This window comes from Scyliorhinus canicula, chromosome 7, assembly GCF_902713615.1.
Source record: "Scyliorhinus canicula chromosome 7, sScyCan1.1, whole genome shotgun sequence".
In the NCBI taxonomy this organism is placed as follows: domain Eukaryota; kingdom Metazoa; phylum Chordata; class Chondrichthyes; order Carcharhiniformes; family Scyliorhinidae; genus Scyliorhinus; species Scyliorhinus canicula.
In genome coordinates, this window is record NC_052152.1 from 25,463,123 (window position 1) to 25,485,163 (window position 22,041).

The following is a 22,041-nucleotide window of genomic DNA, read 5'->3' on the forward strand; positions in this document are numbered from 1 at the left end:
CCTTCAGGGAAATAAATCTGCCGTCCTTACCTGGTCTGGCCTACATGTGACTCCAGATCCACAGCAATGTGGTTGACTGTTAAATGCCCTCTGAAACGGTTGAGCACTCAGTTCGAGGGTGGGGAAATTAGGGATGGGCAATAACTGCTGGTCCAGCCAGTGACGCCAATATCTCATGAATGAATGAAGAAAACACAGCAGGGGTAAACTGAGATTGTTGAATGATTTTGTTAATTATTTGTTATTTTTTCAGCCGGAACGTTTTCCTTGCTTTTAAGTACTGTTCTGTTGTTGCTGATGATCTGTCTTGTTCTTCAGGTCTTTCAAAAACCATTATTGGAGTCTGATCTGCTGACAGAGAAAGAAGTCGCCATGATTTTTGTAAACTGGAAGGAGCTCATCATGTGCAATATCAAATTGTTGAAGTAGGTACATGCCCTGGTACAGTAATGACCTAACGTGATAAGCTACTCCCTTTCCCACTGCCGTATGGGTACGCAGAATGGGACCATCTCTTTGTTGAAAAGAACATGCCACAACTCTAAGTTTGGAATGAAAATGAAGTTTGTGATTCCATATCAAGCCATAGGAGCCTCAGATCTGACCGGTGCGTCCACAGAAATGTGGCGCTTTTCCAAGAAGTGGTGGTTCACAGGCTTGATTCCAAACCTTGTGAATTTGAAATCTGTCTTCAGTGCACATCATAATGATGTCTTGGTCCTTCGTAGCAGGTCAAAGAAAGCTGGAGGCTGATTCATTTCCGATCTTTGACCTGGTAAGCATGGAGTGATGGTTGACACTGGATTAAGCCTGGTTAATGGACTAATCATTGAAACGGAAAACGTTTTGTTGCGATGCACATTTTGAGCTAATTGTTCAGATTTTCATTTTGCTTGTGGTGTAGCCTGCCTTTGCAAGGTAAAATAATGTTAAACAGGTGATTTGCTCTCTGGGGCACGTTAATTCTTTGTCTTGTGCAACTGTATAAAAGGTGTCCGACCAGCTCAAATCACAGCGCAGTCAGTATTCCAATTAGATTCACACAGTTGTATCCTGAGAGCTCGGTGGTTTATAAATCATCTTTTAGAATTAGGATAACAGCCTGGAGTACATTTCAAAGTTCGAACACAGCTTCAAGTTTATATGCTCAGCAGTTCATCTGTTTCACCTATAGTCTTGCGCTGTATTATGATCCTTGACCAAATTCCAGGATACTGGGGGAGATCCAGTCGTGGACCAATAATGATTTGTTTAAAGTAGACTGTGGTTGAGGCAGCACAGTTTTTGAACAAACAAAAAAAAATGTGAATGTCCAAAAGGATTCCTGGTTTCAGGCTCAAAGATCTCCCCTTGGAATTCTCTCCAAATGTCATTCCCACTCCGATAGTTTCAGCTACAGTCCACCTTGCAGGGTTTCAATCTTACCTTGCAAGATTCTTTTTCCCTGGACTCGCAACTCTGCACTTCAGCCTGTCAGTATTGGTGTAATTTCAGCACTTTACTGGATAACTACTGAGCTAATTCTATCCCTGGGTTTTTCTGAACTCCCTCTTTCCTGGGTCTGTCCAACTATTTAGGATTCCCAGAGCTGCATGTCGGCCTGTTCGGTGACTGGGGCCTCCCCTCGGCCCTCTTTAGTGACCGGGGCCTCCCCTCGGCCCGCTTAGACAACAGGGACCTCCCCTCGGCCCTCTTCAGTGACCGGGACCACCCTTCAGCCCACTTCGATGACCAGGGCCTCCCCCCAACCCTCTGCGATGACCAGGGCTTCCCTTCGGCCCTCTTATGTGACTGGGACGTCACCTCGGCCCTCTTCAATGACCGGGGCCTTTCCTCGGCCCTCTTCAGTGACCGGGGCCTTTCCTCTGCCCTTTTCAATGACCGAGGCCTTTCCTTAGCCCTTTTCGATGACCGGGGCCTTTCCTCGACCCTTTTCAATGACCAGGGCCTTTCCTCGGCCTCTTCGGTGACCTGGGCCTCCCCTCGGCCCTCTTCGATGACCGCGACCTCACTCGGCCCTCTTCGATGACCGCGACCTCCCCTCGGCCCTCTTCGATGACCGCGACCCTCTGGGACTTTAATGATGATTAGAAGACACACAAACTATCGGTTCAGCAGTATATTTGATATCTGTGTTCATTGAGAATAATCACCAATAATTATTTTGTACACTTAATATTGGGCCAGAATTCAGGCTATGGGACCTTTGAAATTGGAAAGCTGGATAGTGAGGTAATCGATCGTGTGTTGTCAGGTAATTGGCGTCAATAAGTTCCCACAGTAGAGAAACGTTGATCATGATAAAGTTGATTCTTACTAAACTGATCACCCTTTGTCCAGAAAATGGTAAATACAATTAGAATGCATTTCTAGCTGTTTAAAGGATAACTTTGAATGAAATTGTGATTGTTGTATCTGTCTGCATACTTGTCATCTGTTTGAATGTGTGTCTGTTTTTGCTTCACCATAGGGCACTGCGGGTAAGAAAGAAGATGTCAGGAGAGAGGATGCCAGTAAAAATGATCGGTGACATATTAACAGCACAACTGCCACACATGCAGCCTTATATCCGATTCTGTAGCTGTCAGCTTAATGGAGCAGCTCTTATCCAGCAAAAGACCGATGAGGTTCCAGAGTTTAAGGAATTTGTAAAAGTAAGGGCCATTGCATTACAATTCCACAGAGCAATAGCAGTGAAGGGACGGCACGGTGGCACAGTGGTTAGCACTGCTGCCTCACTGCCCCAGGGACCCGGGTTCAATTCCGGCCTCGGGTGACTTTGTGGAGTTTGCGTGGATTTCCTCTGGGTGCTCCGGTTTCCTCCCACAGTCAGATTAGGTGGTTTGACTATGCTAAGTGGTCCCGTAGTGTCCAGGGATGTGCAGGTTGGGTGGGATTACGGGGATAGGGCCGGGGAGTAGGCCGGGGTAGAATACTCTTCGGAGGGACAGCGCAAACCCGATGGACCGAATGGCCATCTTCAGTAGGGATTCTAGGATTGTATGAAACCCTTGTTTTCAGTCAAGTGGTAATTCTGTAATGCAAAGTCATGCTTCTGAAGAGTCTGCAGCAGCCTCTGCACCAGAAGGCTGTGGATTCAATCTCCAATGTGGTCAACAGACCTGAACACATAATTTAGGCTATCGCTTTATTGCAGCTCTGAGTAATTGCTGCATTGTCAGAAGTACAGCCTTCCTGATGGAACCCTATTTCCTTCCAGCCCTGGTAAATGCTAGAGATCCTATTATTCAAAGAAGATTGCAGCGTTCTCCTAATGTCCTGGCCAAGGTCCTGTCCTGTTTCGTTCTGGCAATAGAAACGTTGTCTGCTACATTTACATTCATGATAGTGACTACACTGAGGAAAGAATTTGTATTTAATCAGCGCCTTTCAACCTCACGACATCCCAAAGTACTTCAGAGCCAATCAGCTAATTTTTAAAATATAGTCTCTGTTATGGAGGAAAAGGCTTCCTTCGGTAATTGTAAAGCAATTTGGGAAGTCCTCAGGATGTGAAGATGCTCTCTGTACAATATATAAAATGTGATTTTCCAAATCCGGTGATGTTATTGCTGACGCCTGTCTTATTTGTACAATGACAGAGACTAGCAATGGACCCGCAATGTAAAGGAATGCCACTATCTAGTTTCCTACTGAAACCAATGCAAAGGGTAACGCGCTACCCATTAATAATAAAAAATGTGAGTACATGTTTCTGTGTAACTTCTCCTCCTTGAACCAATTTCAAAACTGTTTGCCATTTGTCACAACATGGACAGCATTTTGGTATTTTGTAATCCAACCTTTAGAGTGCCGCCAGTTAAATAAAACACTCACTTTTGTTTCCTGATTTTTGCATTGAAATAAACCTTTATTACTTGGAACAGCTGCTGGGACAAAGGTGGGTTGGAGAATCTATATTCGCTGAGCCAATAATGTAACATTTTTAGGGACAGCTCAGCATATATATCTGTGTGACATGTTCCTCTTGTTGCCCAGTTCCCTCGGAATGTTCTGTGATCTCTTAACATAGAATTTACAGTGCAGAAGGAGGCAATTCAGCCCATCGAGTCTGCACCGGCACTCGGAAAGAGCACCCTACTAAGGCCCACGCTGTCACCCTATCCCGTAACCCAGTAACCGCAGCTAACCTTTTGGACACTAAAGGCAATTTATCATGGCCAGTCCACACTGTGACTCTTTAAAATTCTAAACTAGCGTTCCTGAGGCCAGAAACGCTTTTGTTTTAATGTGCTATTTAGCAGCCAGGGCTCGGAAACTCTAGGGACCGTGTGATCAATCATTGTTTCAACATTGCAGTCTGTAAGCTCTTTGAAACAAATGGCAACGTTTATTTTCTTGACCTGGGATACTGAAAGGGAAACTTTGAGCTTTGGCTCTCTTCAATTTAAAATAACCTTTCCTCTAAATTAACGCCCTAGATTTTGGAAAACACCCCAGAAAATCATCCCGATTTCAGCCACTTGAAACAGGCTCTTGAAAAAGCTGAGGAACTGTGCTCTCAGGTGAATGAGGGTGTGCGAGAAAAGGAAAATTCTGACAGGCTGGAGTGGATCCAGACACACGTGCAATGTGAAGGTTTATCCGAGGTAAGAGAATGAAAGAACATAAGAACATAAGAACTAGGAGCAGGAGTAGGCCATCTGGCCCCTCGAGCCTGCTCCGCCATTCAATTAGATCATGGCTGATCTTTTGTGGACTCAGCTCCACTTTCCGGCCCGAACACCATAACCCTTAATCCCTTTATTCTTCAAAAAACTATCTATCTTTACCTTAAAAACATGTAATGAAGGAGCCTCAACTGCTTCACTGGGCAAGGAATTCCATAGATTCACAACCCTTTGGGTGAAGAAGTTCCTCCTAAACTCAGTCCTAAATCTACTTCCCCTTATTTTGAGGCTATGCCCCCTAGTTCTGCTGTCACCCGCCAGTGGAAACAACCTGCCCGCATCTATCCTATCTATTCCCTTCATAATTTTAAATGTTTCGAAAAGATCCCCCCTCATCCTTCTAAATTCCAACGAGTACAGTCCCAGTCTACTCAACCTCTCCTCATAATCCAACCCCTTCAGCTCTGGGATTAACCTAGTGAATCTCCTCTGCACACCCTCCAGCGCCAGTACGTCCTTTCTCAAGTAAGGAGACCAAAACTGAACACAATACTCCAGGTGTGGCCGCACTAACACCTTATACAATTGCAACATAACCTCCCTAGTCTTAAACTCCATCCCTCTAGCAATGAAGGACAAAATTCAATTTGCCTTCTTAATCACCTGTTGCACTTGTAAACCAACCTTCTGTGACTCATGCACTAGCACACCCAAGTCTCTCTGAACAGCGGCATGCTTTAATATTTTATCGTTTAAATAATAATCCCGTTTGCTGTTATTCCTACCAAAATGGATAACCTCACATTTGTCAACATTGTATTCCATCTGCCAGACCCGAGCCCATTCACTTAACCTATCCAAATCCCTCTGCAGACTTCCAGTATCCTCTGCACTTTTCGCTTTACCACTCATCTTAGTGTCATCTGCAAACTTGGACACATTGCCCTTGGTCCCCAACTCCAAATCATCAATGTAAATTGTGAACAATTGTGGGCCCAACACAGATCCCTGAGGGACACCACTAGCTACTGATTGCCAACCAGAGAAACACCCATTTATCCCAACTCTTTGCTTTCTATTAATTAACCAATCCTCTATCCATGCTACTACTTTACCCTTAATGCCATGCATCTTTATCTTATGCAGCAACCTTTTGTGTGGCACCTTGTCAAAGGCTTTCTGGAAATCCAGATATACCACATCCATCGGCTCCCCGTTATCTACTGCACTGGTAATGTCCTCAAAAAATTCCACTAAATTAGTTAGGCATGACCTGCCTTTAACGAACCCATGCTGCGTCTGCCCAATGGGACAATTTCTATCCAGATGCCTCGCAATTTCTTCCTTGATGATAGATTCCAGCATCTTCCCTATTACCGAAGTTAAACTCACTGGCCTATAATTTCCTGCTTTCTGCCTACCTCCTTTTTTAAACAGTGGCGTCACGTTTGCTAATTTCCAATCCACCGGGACCACCCCAGAGTCTAGTGAATTTCGGTAAATTATCACTAGTGCATCTGCAATTTCCCTAGCCATCTCTTTTAGCACTCTGGGATGCATTCCATCAGGGCCAGGAGACTTGTCTACCTTTAGCCCCATTAGCTTGCCCATCACTCCCTCCTTAGTGATAACAATCCTCTCAAGGTCCTCACCTGTCATAACCTCATTTCTATCAGTCGCTGGCATGTTATTTGTGTCTTCCACTGTGAAGACCGACCCAAAAAACCTGTTCAGTTCCTCAGCCATTTCCTCATTTCCCATTATTAAAACTCCCTTCTCATCCTCTAAAGGACCAATATTTACCTTAGCCACTCTTTTTTGTCCTATATATTTGTAAAAACTTTTACTGTCTGTTTTTATATTCTGAGCAAGTTTACTCTCATACTCTATCTTACTCTTCTTTATAGCTTTTTTAGTAGCTTTCTGTTGCCCCCTAAAGATTTCCCAGTCCTCTAATCTCCCAGCAATCTTTGCCACTTTATATGCTTTTTCCTTCAATTTGATACTCTCCCTTATTTCCTTAGATATCCACGGTCGATTTTCCCTCTTTCTTCCGTCCTTCCTTTTTGTTGGTATAAACCTTTGCTGAGCACTGTGAAAAATCGCTTGGAAGGTTCTCCACTGTTCCTCAACTGTTCCACCATAAAGTCTTAGCTCCCAGTCTACCTTAGCTAGTTCTTCTCTCATCCCCTTGTAATCTCCTTTGTTTAAACACAAAACACTAGTATTTGATTTTACTTTCTCACCCTCCATCTGTATTTTAAATTCCACCATATTGTGATCGCTCCTTCCGAGAGGATCCCTAACCTTGAGATCATGAATCAATCCTGTCTCATTACACAGGACAAGATCTAGGACCGCTTGTTCCCTCGTAGGTTCCATTACATACTGTTCTAGGAAACTATCGCGGATACATTCTATAAACTCCTCCTCACGGTTGCCTTGACCGACCTGGTTAAACCAATCGACATGTAGATTAAAATCCCCCATGATAACTGCTGTACCATTTCTACATGCATCAGTTATTTCTTTGTTTATTGCCTGCCCCACCATCTCGTTACTATTTGGTGGCCGATAGACTACTCCTATCAGTGACTTTTTCGCCTTACTATTCCTGATTTCCACCCAAATGGATTCAACCTTATCCTCCATAGCACCGATGTCATCCCTTACTATTGCCCGGATGTCATCCTTAAATAACAGAGCAACACCACCTCCCTTACCATCCACTCTGTCCTTCCGAATAGTTTGATACCCTCGGATATTTAACTCCCAGTCGTGACCATCCTTTAACCATGTTTCAGTAATGGCCACTAAATCATAGTCATTTACGATGATTTGTGCCACCAACTCATTTACTTTATTCCGAATACTACGAGCATTCAGGTAAAGTACACTTATGTTGGTTTTTTTACCTCTGTTTCGAATCTTAACATCTCCAGTTTTATTCCTTTTGTTATTACTGGGCCTATTCACTGTGCTCCCCTCAGTCATTGTACCTTGTACTGTCGCCCTTATGGATTTCTGACTATGTCTTCTCTGCCTTGCACTTTTCCCCTTACTTCCTTTTGTTTCTGTCCCTGTTTTACTACCTTCCAACTTCCAGCATTGGTTCCCATCCCCCTGCCACATTAGTTTAAACCCTCCCCAACAGCTCTAGAAAACACCCCCCCAGGACATCGGTTCCAGTCCTGCCCAAGTGCAGACCGTCCGGTTTGTACTGGTCCCACCTCCCCTTGTACTGGTCCCACCTCCCCCAAAGGAGCCAAAGTGTGTCTTATCTCTTAAATGATTGAACCTTGATGATCCACTCGCTCACGGGAGCAATATTATATATAATGTTAAAATCTCTCGATCAGAGCAAACGTCATATTTCACGAATTAAAATTGGAAATGGTCGACCATACCTGACAAACCTGATTGAATATTTTGTTTGAAGATGTGAGGGAAGTAGTAAAGAGCAAGTGTTTGGAGGTGTTACATGAACTTTCGGAAGGCAATTTGGTACAGTACTTCAAAAGAGACTGTTGTTAAAGTTGAAGCTGTAGGATTTGGAGACAGTTTATTTGACCTGGTTAGAAGTTGACTGAGCAGCTGAAGACAGTCAGGATGATGGCCAGTTACTCCTGAGTGGCAGCACGAAGCCGGTATCATCCCACAATGACCAGTATCAGAGTCCCAACTATTGATTCTATTAACAACATAGTTGATGGGATCGAAAACGACGTATCCAAGTTTACCGATGACACAAAGAGAGGCAACATTGTGAACAGTGTAGAGAAAATAAAGTCACAATTGAATGCCCCAAAACCATTTGAAATGAACTTCAGTGTGAAGTAGTCCCAGATGACCATAGGCTTCTTTCCCCTTTTGAAGGGGAGAGGTGACTGGTGGTGATTTAACCCGAGGATCGCCACATCTCGGACGAGGGGCAGGGTTGAGAAGGCGAGGCCTTCGTGGACAACCCCAGCCTTGCTCTGCATCACAAACCAGTTGTCCAGCCGACTCAGCAAACTTCAATGTCGGCAAATATGGGGTAATCTGCTTTGAACCTAAAAAGGAAAGATCAGAATATCTTCTAAATGGTGAAAAGCTAGAAGCAATGGAGCTCCAAAGAGACTTGGAGGTGCAAGTAGACAGAACATAAAAAGACTTGGACTGATACCAAGAAAAACTCAAAAAGCCTAATGAATTCTGGTCCTTGTATCCAGGGGCTTAGAATAGAAGTTATACTGCAACTGTAAAACGTCCGTTAGATCACACCTGGAGTAGTGTGTTCCGTTCCGGGCTCCACACCTGAGGAAGGAGTGCAGAGTAGGATTTTCGGAATGACACCTGGACTCTGAATAGCCTCTCCCCTGTTCCTAAACTAATAACTGTGTACGGAATTTCAGATTTGTGCTATCTTATTGTATGTCAGTGATTAAGGCCTTTAAGCTTGGAATGCACTACAGTCTAGATTTCAGCAAGTGGTCTCTATTCCTAAGTTTATATTGTTCAGTGTCTTGATACGTTTATAATGTACTTTTTAAAGATAATTGCGATTATTTCCTTTTTTGTTTCAGCAACTTGTTTTTAATTCTGTCACAAATTGCCTGGGTCCTCGAAAGTTCCTACACAGTGGTAAACTTTACAAAGCCAAGAGTAACAAGGAGCTTTATGGCTTTCTCTTCAATGACTTCCTGCTACTGACTCAGATCATTAAACCACTAGGTTCTTCAGGAACCGACAAGGTCTTCAGCCCCAAGTCAAACCTACAATACAAAATGTACAAGACGGTAAGTAAAGTTTAACATCTCAACCAAGCTCCAACCTTTCTCACAGATGATCATAAAATAAAATCTAACCTGCAGTCTTGACTCATAGAGGAGTGCCCTAAAATGTTTCACTGAGCAACACAGACCAACAGGATCGATCCTAGGGTTGACCCCTGGTTTGCGCTCGGCTATATAATCCCATCAATGGCTGTTGTGGGTGTCTGCAGCTCTCAACATCCATGGCTAGTGAGGAGATCACCATGACCTTGTTTTCTAGCAAGCCCCAATACGAAGTGAGTGCGTTGGAGGGAACAGCATTGTGCTCCCAAATCTTTTGAGCTTCACCATTATTTACAGCAACAACAAAAAGATTCTGACAAATACATTTCAATAAGCTGGGAGGATGGGGACGTCCTTTAGGTCGAGGTGGAGGCTGTGCAGCAAAGCAGAGCTGCTTCTAAATCATAGAATCAGAGAATCCCTACAGTTCAGAAGGAGGCCTTTCAGCCCATCGAGTCTGCACCAACCCTTGGAAAGAGCACCCTACCTAGGCCCATGCCCCAACCCTGTCCCAATAACCCCACCTAACCTTTCGGATATTAAGGGGCAATTTAGCATGGCCAATCCACCCGACCTGCACAGCTTTGGACTGTGGGAGGAAACAGGAGCACCCGGAGGAAACCCACGCAGACACGGAGAGAAAGTGCAAACTCCACACAGTCACCCGAGGCCAGAATTGAACCTGGGACCCTGGCGCTGTGAGGCAACAGTGCTAACCACTGTGCCACCGTGCCACCCTAAATGTGATGTGAGAATATACCGATTTAAGGTTGAAAGATGTCGGGGGATATTGCGAGAGCGGCTGGAGTATGGTGTTGAGATAGAGGATCGGCCAAAATCATGTTGAATGGTGGAACAGGCTCAAAAGGCCGAATGGCTTATTCCTGCTCCTGTTTTCTATGGTTCAACGTTAGCCCCAATATACAGAGACTCAGTCCTAGAAATAAAATAATGAGCAGATTTCTGATTTAGAGATCGTGAGGTAAACGTTTAACACACATACATCCACAGGACCATAAGACGTAGGAGCAAAAGTAGGCCATTTAGCCCATCAAGTCTGCTCTGCTATTCAATGAGATCATGACTGATGTGATATGATAATCCTCAGTTCCACTTTCTGCCATAACCTGATTCCCTTAATAAGTCCTTGGAGAAAAGGAAGGGGGGTGGAAATGATTTGAGAGAGCCACTAAAAGATGTGGTGTTATGAAGCTTAATTGATGACTATTTTCTTTTGCCAACTGCCAATTTGTCAAAAGTCATGGAGGCAGCAACTGAAAATTGTGACCAAGCACCTGAGTTGCCACATGTAACTGTGGACAGGCGGGAGGCAGCTCAAATATGCAAACCCTTTTCTACCTGGTGTTGAACAGCCTAACCAGAGATTGTTAAAGGGGCCGTTGGCTGTTGCTCACATAACCACTTGTACTCGTGCCCGTTGCCTCACGACCAGTTACGTAACCCATTACAACTGTAGATTACTGGAGTTTTAGAGACTCCACTGAGTTACGTGATGTGGCAGAATTTTATTGTCGATTATTAACCCATGTAAGATCAGTACTGCTGCCAAGTGGCTTTATGTAATGCCTGTTTACACCCTTTGCATTTCTGCAGCCTATCTTTCTAAATGAGGTATTGGTGAAATTGCCGACTGACCCTTCTGGTGATGAGCCTATTTTCCACATCTCCCATATCGACAGGGTATACACACTCCGTGCTGAGAGCATCAATGAGAGGTAAGCGGGAACTAACCCCAGCTTTGCTGCTTCCTAACATGGGGACAGGGGAAATTTCCACTTTGACAAGATAGAGCAAAATTGGAAGCGTGCATATACAAAACGCACTTAAACCTTACTATAAACAGCCAAGAGCAGATTTCGTCTGTCACTACATCTAATTTTCACTGACAAACTAAATCAGAGTTCATTTTTAGGAAGTGGCATGTCAGGTGATTTTCTTTCAGTTTTTTCAATGCCAGCCCAGAGTATTTTACATTGCAGCAAACCTACTGGTGATTATAAATCAGTGTATTAGTTCCTCCCGCCTCTCCTCATTCCCTCACATGTTTAGACAATCTTAATTCTTAGTTGAAATGCTACATCTTGCACAATTCAGTAGGAGACTGCTGATTGCAATTTTCCAATGACATGAGGGTCGTTTGGTCAACAGAATGGCAAATGATCACAATGTACTGACATTTTGTTTTAATGCTGTGGTGATATACAAGTGCGTGAAACAATTGGATTAAAAGGTCTTACAAATGGAAGTTCAGAGATAGCTTAAGGCCGAAAGAAATCTTGTAATGAAAAAAGTCAATTCAACTCAACAAGACTACTCCTTCCTTGTAGTTCATATCTGACTATAAATATCCACTGCGCCATCACCCATGATCTCCGCCGATCTTTTTCTCTCCTCCCACGTGTGAACTACTTGTACCTCTATAGTGCTTTGTGCTGCGCCTGCCAGGAAGTCAGATGTTACAATTGACAATAGAGTTGTTACCCAAGCTGGGTGATCAATCTCTTTTTGAAAAATATTTTTATCAAAGGCATTTTCATAAATATATATATACAAACCGAAGAGAAACAATATCAACGCGCAACTTGCCATAACCCTATCCAGAAGCGCCCCCCACCCCCTTGCCTCCCTCCAGCCCATACCCCCTCCTTTCTCTTATCGAAACAAACCACAAACAAAAAAAAATAACCCCCCCCCCCCCCCCCAAACAAGCCGATGAACAGCCTCCACCTCGAGAAGAACCCTCGTCTGAACCCCTGATGGTGAACTTTATTTTCTCAAGGTGCAGAAACTCCACCAAATCACTCACCCACACCCCCGCCCCAGGCGGCTCCGAGTCCCCCCCACCCGAGCAATATCTGCCTCCGGGCTATCAGGGAGGCAAAGGCCAACACGGCGGCCTCTCTCCCCACCTCTGGTGATCAATGTCTAATAATTAGTCTACAACAGACCCAGAAATTACCCAAGAAAATCCCCATCCATTTGGGAATCTTGGATGCGAAGCACACTTGTAATAATAGTAATATTTATTGTCACAAGTAAGCTTACATTAAAACTGCAATTAAGTTATTGTGAAAATCACCCAGTTGCCACATTCCGGCGCCTGCTCGGGTACACTGAGGGAGAATTCAGAATGTCCAATTTACCTAAAAGCACGTTTTTCGAGACATGTGGAAGGAAAGCGGAGTACCCGGAGGAAACCCGTGCAGACACGGGGGAGAGCGTGCAGACTCCGCACAGACAGTGATCGAGCCGGGAATCGAACCTGGGACCCTGGCGCTGTGAAGCCACGGTGATAACCACTGTGCTACCACTTTGTACAGGTTGTGCCTCATTCCTGTCACAAAACGTTAGTTTCTTAACAAAATATATCCCATTTAAACATGAATGAATCTATAAATAGGTTTGAGCCCCTTCCACCATCACTTTAGGGAGCCTCTTCCATAGACCAACCACTCACTGAATCACTGTTTGCACGGTTTTCAATTTACCCCTCTTTAGGTACAGGTCATATCTTCAAGTTCTACTAATTTAGTCAGCTGAAACATCTTGTAGAGTTGATCTTTCTATGAAAAATGGGTGCACCATAAAGGGGAAATGGGCACTATATCCTTTCCTTATATTTCGCTTCTCTGGAACTGTTCCAGTTGTTTCTCTGTTGGTCCCACTGGGCTACATCTAAAGAGGATGATTTCATATCAATGAACGACAGGGGGCTTTGCACTCTGATTTTCTTAAGTTACAGGCCAAGTGAAAGCCATGTCCATAAAACCCAATTCATACACTGCTGTTTATCTCCCGGAGCAATCTGGGGAGGCTGAGTGCAATCTGGAGGTGGTTAAAGGTATGAGGTGTTTTGATGAGGTAAATGAGGAAAGATCTAATAGGTCAATAACTAGAGAGGGCATAAACCAGCAAGAAACAAAAGGGCAGATTAGTGTTTGCAGAGAACTGCTGGGATGTCCAATGCCCTCCCGAAAATAGTACTGGGAACAGAATGCAAACTAGGTTTTGAAAAGGAATGTGTGTAATCCTTACAGTGCAGAAGGAGGCCATTCAGCCCAATGAGTCTGCACTAGCCCTCCAAAGGAGCACCCCACCCAGGCCCACCTTCCGCCCTATTTCCTCTAAATTTATTTGAAGATTAAGAATTGATTAGCATATGGGGAACAGGCAGCACATTGCCACTTGCTGGGTACCTGTTTCATTCAGCAGTGCAGTGGATTTGGCCCCCTTTCATTGCCGCAAATGTCTTCAATTCCTAATCTCAATATGTACTTATTGAGGGAGCAATCTCCAATGAGTATGCGCAGAAGATTCCCGAGGTGTTTCACTTTCTCTGGGAACTCTTGAGGCTGGATACTCTGATTTTGAGGCGATGTCCGGAGGAAGTGTCTAGTTTTACGATGAAAAAGTCGGCAGCGCCCCCACACCGATACTCTGCCCAGTGGGGGGGGCTAGCAGTCGTGCCACGTAAAACGCCCGCCGTTCCTGACATTAACGGCCGGAGAATTACAGGGTGTGTGGCCGGAAAAGGGCACGCCGATGACCTGCAGCGGTCGTGCAGTACAACATGTCGCCGGCCACGTGCGGACCTGGCCTGCCAGGTAGTGCCACCCTGTACACCCCCTTGCTACCCTGGACCACCCCTCACCAGTCCCACCAGCCCTCGTCCAAGCCCCCCCCCCCCCCCCCCCCGGCCAGCAGAACGGCTCCCCACCCCCGACTGTAGCAGTGCTGGACAGTTCGTAGCCACCACGCGAGGTTGACGGCACAGTAGCACAGTGGTTAGCACAGCTGCTTCACAGCTCCAGGGTCCCCGGTTCGATTCCCGGCTTGGTTCTCTGTCTGTGCGGAGTCTGCACATCCTCCCCGTGTGTGTGTGGGTTTCCTCCGGGTGCTCCGGTTTCCTCCCGCAGTCCAAAGATGTGCAGGTTAGGTGGATTGGCCATGCAAAATTGCCCTTAGGTTAGGTGGGGTTACAGGGATGGGCTGAAGTGGGATGCTCTTTCCAAGAGCTGGTGCAGACTCGATGGGTCGGGTGGCCTCCTTCTGCACTGTAAATTCTATGAAAATATGTTATTGCAGCATCCCAAGGCTGTAGAGAAGACTTAACTCTCAGTCACTTTTCTAAACAATTCTCTTGTCAATTTAGCTTTATTGAATGATGATATTCTAGTAATTCAGAGATATATTTGTGATAAGTGATTTGCGATTGCGTAAAAATGAGTCAGGTTAAATTTGCTGGAGATGGTTACCTATGGTAAACAAAGTGCTCTGTTTACTAGAACTCATTAAGAGAATTCTGATGTTGCATTGGTATAAATAGATCAAACCTGTGAGCCGAAAGTTGATGTGTTAATTCCTGTGCTGCTGGAATTCGTCCAGGGCATAAATCTCAAAAATAATGTAGATTAACTGGAGTTTTTGGCAAGACGCTCTGAATAACAGTAACATGTTGAACAAGACATCTGGCAAACTGACCTGTAATGACCAAGATTAGGGAACATGTATCCAATGTACTTTGAATGATTTACATGAAACCTTTATGGATTTATTCAATGGTATTTAAAGCAAGGAGCAGGGGATTTGAGGAGAAGCTGTTCCCAGAGGGTGGTGGGAATCTGGAACTCTCTGCCTGAAAGGGTGGCTTTGGCAGGAACTCACACAACATTCAACAAGTATTTAGATGAGCAATTAAAATGCCATTGAATACAGGGTATTCAATGGACCAAGTACTGGAAAATAGGATTAGGATAGATAGGTGTTTGATGTCCAGCACAGACACGGTGCGCCAAAGGGCCTCTTTCTGTGCTAGAAAACTCTTGACTCTCTACAGGCAATATAGAAAGGAAACCTTCAAACCCGAAATACACACGGAAAAGGCTGGGGCTTTGTAATTGTTCAAGGAAATCAGTCAGCAGCTTGAGAAATGTTACCATTTCAGTGTATCCTCCAATGTATTTGCAGCTTTTTCTATTTCATCACCCTAGATTTTTTTGATAAATCCGTGTCACATCCTTATCAGCAAACATACATTTTGGGTTTACTGTGTTCATCAAAATATGAGGTGACAATGTTGGGGAATGGAACCTTTCCATGCCAGATACCCATAGTGTCATGAGTACCCACTCCTAAAAGCAACTTAAAGCTTTTCCTACTCTGACCCAATAACACTCCTCGACCCTAACCTCAGATGAGCATCCTCACTGCACCTCACCAGTTTATCTGTGGTCTTCCAGGATGAAAAGCCCCCTGACATTATTTTTATTCCATTCTATTCATGGCTTTTTTGTTCAACAGAACAGCTTGGGTGCAAAAAATAAAAGCTGCTTCGGAACTCTACATAGAAACAGAAAAAAAGAAGCGGGAAAAGGCTTATTTGGGTAAGTAAAGCAGTGGGTAGATGCAGGGCAAGAGTTTCTTTAGCAGCAGTTCACATGCAAAAATACATGTTCCCTTTATGTTTACCTCTCCGCAGTTCGCTCTCAAAGGGCTACAGGCATTGGAAGGCTCATGGTGAATATAGTTGAAGGCATAGAGCTGAAAGCATGTCGGTCGAATGGTGAGAATTACTCAGTCTCCTGTGTATCTCTTGTTCAGCATCAATCCCCAGAGAAAATATCAGTCCAAAGAGTAATGATGATTTGCTTCTCAAAGACTATTTTATATTGCACCTTGTTCTATCGGTATGCATGTTTGACAGCTATGAACTGGCAAAATTAATTCAACAGAAAGAGAGTGGTCTCCGTTTACACTTGCAGCTGAGGGTAAAGTGCCAACCCATTTGAGGCATGTGGCATTGATCACTCGGGTTTGCCTGCCATGCTTGAACAGATTGGATTCTCCATTGGAATAGCCAGGGAATGAGTGATCCATGCAGGCCAGGAAGAGTCCAGATTCAGGATCTGGCCTGTGTTTGGATGGTTAATCTCAGCTGGAGTATTGATAGGTGCACGGAATTTGGCCTCAGCACCACTGTGTTGGGGAGAAAATTAACTGATTACTACTCAGCAACCCGAGCTCGAAGTCTACATGTATGTTCAGGTGAAGATCACGCCTAGGCTACGATGTACTCTGGCAGTGACAACATGCCAACACTCAAATTTTATAAAGTTCCCTGGGCTAATTTAGTAATGGAACCATAGGTCAGTAAGGTGTCTTGAGGGAGGAAAGTATTTTTTCTTTAACCAGTATGTTAATTCACTTGATGACGTGTCTTGCATTTTTACTGTTTGCAGATTTATTGAGAACATGGAGCATATGAACTAGGAGCAGGAGTAGACAATTAGTCCCTCGAATCTGCTCCGCCATTCAATGCGATCGTGGCTGATCTCCTCTCGGCCTCAACTCCACTTTCCTGCCCGTTCTCCAAAACCCTTCAACCCATTGCTAATTCAAAATCTGTCTATCTCCTCCGTAAATTTATTCAACGTCCCGGCATCCACCGCACTCTGGAGTAGTGAATTCCACGGATTCACGAGAAGGCATTCTCCTCATCTCTATTTAAAATCTGCCGCCCCTTGTCCTAAAACTCTGACCTCTCATTCGAGATTGCCCCACAAGACAAAGTATCCATTCTACACCTACTTTGTCACTACCTTTTATCATCTTATATATCTCAAATGGGTCTCGTCTCATTCTTCTAAACTCAAGAGAGTATAGGAAAACTGCTCAATCTCTCTTCATAAGACAAAACCCCTTATTTCTGGAATCAGTCCAGTGAACGTTCTCTGAACTGCCTCTAATACAATTATATCCCTCCTCAAATAAGGGGACCAAAACTGTGCACAGAACACTGTGCATATTGATTTAGCTTCTCCACCATTTCCCCACTATTAAATCCCCTGTCTTATCTGTCAAGGGACCAACATTCACTTTAGCTACTCTCTTCCCTTTTATGTACTTCTAGAAGTTTTTACTATTTTTTTTATATTTTGGGCTAGTTTTCTTTCATAATTTACCTTTGCTTTTTTAAAAAATTTGTAACCCTTTGTTGATCTTAAAAAGATTCCTAATCTTCCAGCCTGCCCCAGGTGTTTGCAGTATGCTATGCCTTAGTTTTTGTCTTTGTTATCTTTAACTTCCTTGCTTAGTGATGGATATATCCTCCCCTCTTGCAATCTTTTTTCCTCTCTGGAATATATTTTATTTGGGCGGAATTGAATATCTCCTTGAACATCTGCCACTGTTCATCAACTGCCCTATGTTTTAATCTTGCTATCCTGTCCAAATCTGTCCTCCTGCTGATGTAATTACCTTTGTTTGATTCCTGAATGCTAGCATGGGACTCCAGTTTCTTTCCCTCAAACTCAACTTGAAATTCTAGCATGCTATGATCACTCTTCCCTTGACGATCCTTAACTATGAACTCATTAATTAATCCCTTTTCATTGCACAAAACTAAATCCACATAAAGTTGGAATTAGATTAAATATTCTTGAGCAAGTTGGAATTAGATAGTTTGCCATCAAAGACTTGACTATGCACCTTAAACAGAAGACTCCAAACAGAGTCATTTCCACCAGATGTTCACTGGTAAGATAGCCTGAAAACAGAATAACATGTACATATTTTTAAAAGTCCAGAAAAGACTAGAAATACTCAGCAAGTTAGTCAGCATCTGTGCAAGTTAATGTTTTGGGTTGTGAGCTTTCCCCAGAACAGGGAAATGTTAGAAATGTGATAGGCTTTCGGTAAGAGAAATGGAGGAGGATGGAATGGTCTAATAATCAGTTCTCTGATTAACTGATGAGAGTTGATGACTGTTTCAGATGTTCCATTAAAGGTCAAATAAGATTTGAGTCATTTTTTAAATCATCTCCATTTTAGGAAAGAGTAATCCTTACTGTGAAGTGACCATGGGCTCTCAGTGTCACATCACAAAAACCATTCAGGATACCCTGAATCCCAAATGGAATTCCAACTGTCAATTCTTCATTAAAGACTTGGAACAGGATGTGCTGTGTATCACTGTATTTGAGCGGGACCAGTTCTCACCAGATGGTAAGAATGATTGTTTTTCATTTACTCATCCACATGGAAATCTGGAAATAGTCCAACTCCAGCAGGACCCAATCAGCTCAATTACTATGAATCTGAGTAGTGCTGTTTTAGAAACATGGCCAGTCATGACAAATACCATTTGAATTATCCTATCTCTTGACAAGCGCAGTCCAACCCCTTGCATCTATTAGCTCAATTTCAGTGTATTTGACAGCGTAAAATAGACTGATGTAAATCCTAAAGCCGGCACATTATGAACACCATGAAACTGTGTAAAATAATCAAACCCAATCTCCCGGCTGACCTCAAATCATCATTAAAAATATTGCAAGGTGGATGAATCAAAGCGATTGTGAGCTATTTTAATTACTGAATTGATCACTCGAAGAGCAGAACATCAGGCATGAGGGTTTGGCAACATGGCTTTTCAGCTTCCAGCTAGACCATGATATCCCGACCAATATTCATTAGCCTGGACAGAAATGTACCTGCTTCCTCTATCATTACAATCCAGCTCTCCTGGCTTTTTCATTCACACTAAATACACCAATCATAGGACTTACCCAACATTCCCCATTCTAAGACATGATTGGGTCCTGATTTCTCTAATATATGTATGTTTTCCTCAATCAATGCAAACAACAGACTCCCGCCCCAGTTTGTGTTTTCCTACTTTTGAACTAATCAATTATTTAGCACAATATTAAAGTAATGTAAAGGCAAAATAAAAAGACTTGGATTTATATGGTGCCTTTCCTCTCCGCAGGACATTAAATCATTTTACAGCCAATGAAGTATTATGGAAGTGTAGTCACTGTTGTAATGCAGCAGCCTAGTAGTGCACAGCACGCTCTCAAGCTACAATGTGATAATGACTCAATACCACGAAAAAGGATTGAGGGATGAATATTAGCAAAGGCACCCAGGATATAATTCCCTTGTCCTTCTTTGAAATACTGACATTGGATCTTTTACCTCCACCTCGGAGAACAGGCGAGGCCCAAATTTAATGTCTCATTTGAACGATGTTACTTCTGACAGTGCAGCCCTCGCGTCAGCCTAGCTTTTTGTGCTCAAAATGGTACTTGATCCCACAATCTTCTGGCTCAGAGCCGAAAGAGCTACCAAGTAAGCCTTGCCTGACAATAGCATGGGCAGATTAAGGTAGTTCTTTTTCCATGTCAGGCATTGGACTTCAAAATGGCAGTAGGGTTCCTCCTTCAGTAGGGATTCAATTTTTCCCGATTTCCAACACTTGTAAAGTGGCCCTTCTGAGTCAGAAAGTGACATTTAGAGGCACATTGAAGGCATCTTTTGAACTTAAATAAGGGAAATGACATGGCCACGGACGCTGCGATGGCAGAGGAGAATAAGGAAACGAGGCTAGAAGCTCGATAAATAGAAGAGCACTGGCAGACTTTTAAGAGGATATCTCCAAATATTCCGAAGACATACATTCCTACTGTAAATAATAATTCTAAGGGGTGGACCCACCATCAGCAGCTAACTAAAGAATTTAATAAAAGCATCAAACTTGAGGAAAAAAAACAAAACTGTGCAGTGGTTAGCACTGTGGATTCACAGCTCCAGGAATAGTAGAAGCTCCAGGCTTCAATTCCCCACTTGGGTCACTGTCGGTGTGGAGTCTGCACATTCTTCCCATGTCTGCGTGGGTTTCCTCCGGGTGCTGTGGTTTCCTCTCACGGTCCAAAGATGTGCAGGTTAGGTGGATTGGCCATGATAAAATTGCCCCTTAGTGTCCAGAAAAAGATATGTAGGTTAGGTTAAGGGGCAGGGAGTGAGCTTGGATGGAGTACTCTTTCAGAGGGTCAGTGCAGACTCAATGGCCTCCTTCTGCACTGTAGGGATTCTAATGGCATAGTATGAAGACAGAAAATAGAGTATGAGAGGAAGCTAGCTGGAAATGTAAAAAACGAAAGTAAGAGTTTCTGCAGGTAAACAGGAAAAGAGATGGAAAGTGAGTGTCGGTCTTCAGGAGAGTGAGAATGGGGAGTTAATATGGAGTTAATGGGGCTGGTTTAGCTCACTGAGCTAGACAGCTGGTTTGTGATGCAGAACAAGGCCAGCAGCACGGGTTCAATTCCCAGACCAGCTTATCCGAACTGGCGCTGGAATGTGGTGACTAGGGGCTTTTCAGAGTAACTTCATACTAGTGACAATAAAAGGTTGTTATTATTATTATTATTATTAATAGATAATAAGGAAATGGTTGATGAAATGAACAAATTTTTCTCGGTCTTCACTATAGTTCCAAAAATAAATTCCAGTAATAGTTGTAAATCAGAAGGTAGAGGAACTTGGTGAAATTACAACTAAGGAAGCGGTACTGAACCATCTGATGGAACTGTGGAGCTGGAAAATCTCCAGGTCCTGATGAACTTCATCTTAGGGTCTGAAAAGAGCTGGCTAATAAGCTAGTAGATGCGTTGGTGTTAATTTTCCCAAATTCACGAGATTCTGGAAAGGTTCCATCTGTTCCATATTATCCCACTATTCAAGAAGGGAGAGGCAGAACAAAGGAAACTAATTAATAATCTTTATTGTCACAAGTAGGCTTACATTAACACTGCAATGAAGTTACTGTGAAAATCGCCTAGTCGCCACACTACAGCGCCTGTTCACGGGTTCACGAGCGAGAATTCAGAATGTCCAAATTGCCTAAAAGCACATCTTTTCAAAACTATAAGTTAGCTTTCCTTGGGAAGGCGTTGGAATCGATCATTAAGGAGGTTATAGCTGGAAACGTCAAAAAAACTCAATTAATCAGGAAGAGTCAGCATTTGTGTAAAAGATATCGTGTTTAACCAATTTATTGGCATTCTTTCATGGAATAACTGTGGATAGAGGGGAGCCTGCAGATGTACTGTACTTGGATTTCCAGAAAGCATTTGTTAAGGTACCATTATTGCAGAAAATAAAAGCTCATGATGTGGGGGGTAACATATGGGCAGTAGATTGGTTGGCAGGCAGAAAATAAACTATGCGTCTTTTTTCTGATTGGCATGATTTTTTTTGCCATTCATTTATGGGATGTGTGCACCGCTGGCTAGGCCAGCATTTATCAACTAAGCCTAGTTGCTCTTCAGGTGGTGGTGAGCTGCCTTCTTGAACCGCTACAGTCCCTGAGGTGTAAGTACACCCACAGTGCTGTTAGGAAGGGAATTCCAGGATTTTGAGCCAGCCGACAGTAAAGGAACAGCGATATATTTCCAAATGAGGATGGTGAGTGACTTGAAAGGGGGAAATGTAAAAACTTTGGCAGGAAGAATAAGCAGAGAACGGCTGCAGAATTCCGAGATGCAGTAGGATCTCTGTGTTCTCGTGCATGAGTCATACAAAAGGTTAGCATGCAGGTACAGCAAGTAATTGAGAAGAGTAATGGAATTATATCCTTTATTACAAGAGGAATTGAACATAAAAGTAAGGCTGTGTCAGTTATACAGGGCATTGGTGTGACCACATCTTTAAATACTGCGAGTAATTTTGATCTCTTTATTTAAGGAAGAATGTAAATGAATTGGAGGCAGTTCAGAGGAGGTTCCTGGATT

The 22,041-nt window shown here is 43.5% G+C and overlaps 1 protein-coding gene across 1 annotated transcript in view; it reads left to right on the plus strand.

Annotated features, from left to right (window-relative positions):
- itsn1 (intersectin 1 (SH3 domain protein)) overlaps positions 1–22,041 on the plus strand; it is a 204,789-nt gene that overhangs the window by 175,759 nt on the left and 6,989 nt on the right. Inside the window, exons 33-41 of the mRNA XM_038801596.1 lie at positions 319–425; positions 2,471–2,654; positions 3,603–3,701; positions 4,443–4,610; positions 9,197–9,409; positions 11,063–11,184; positions 15,770–15,852; positions 15,948–16,031; positions 18,299–18,472. Of these exons, the coding sequence (XP_038657524.1) occupies positions 319–425; positions 2,471–2,654; positions 3,603–3,701; positions 4,443–4,610; positions 9,197–9,409; positions 11,063–11,184; positions 15,770–15,852; positions 15,948–16,031; positions 18,299–18,472 (1,234 nt within the window). The remainder of the gene's footprint in view (positions 1–318; positions 426–2,470; positions 2,655–3,602; positions 3,702–4,442; positions 4,611–9,196; positions 9,410–11,062; positions 11,185–15,769; positions 15,853–15,947; positions 16,032–18,298; positions 18,473–22,041) is intronic.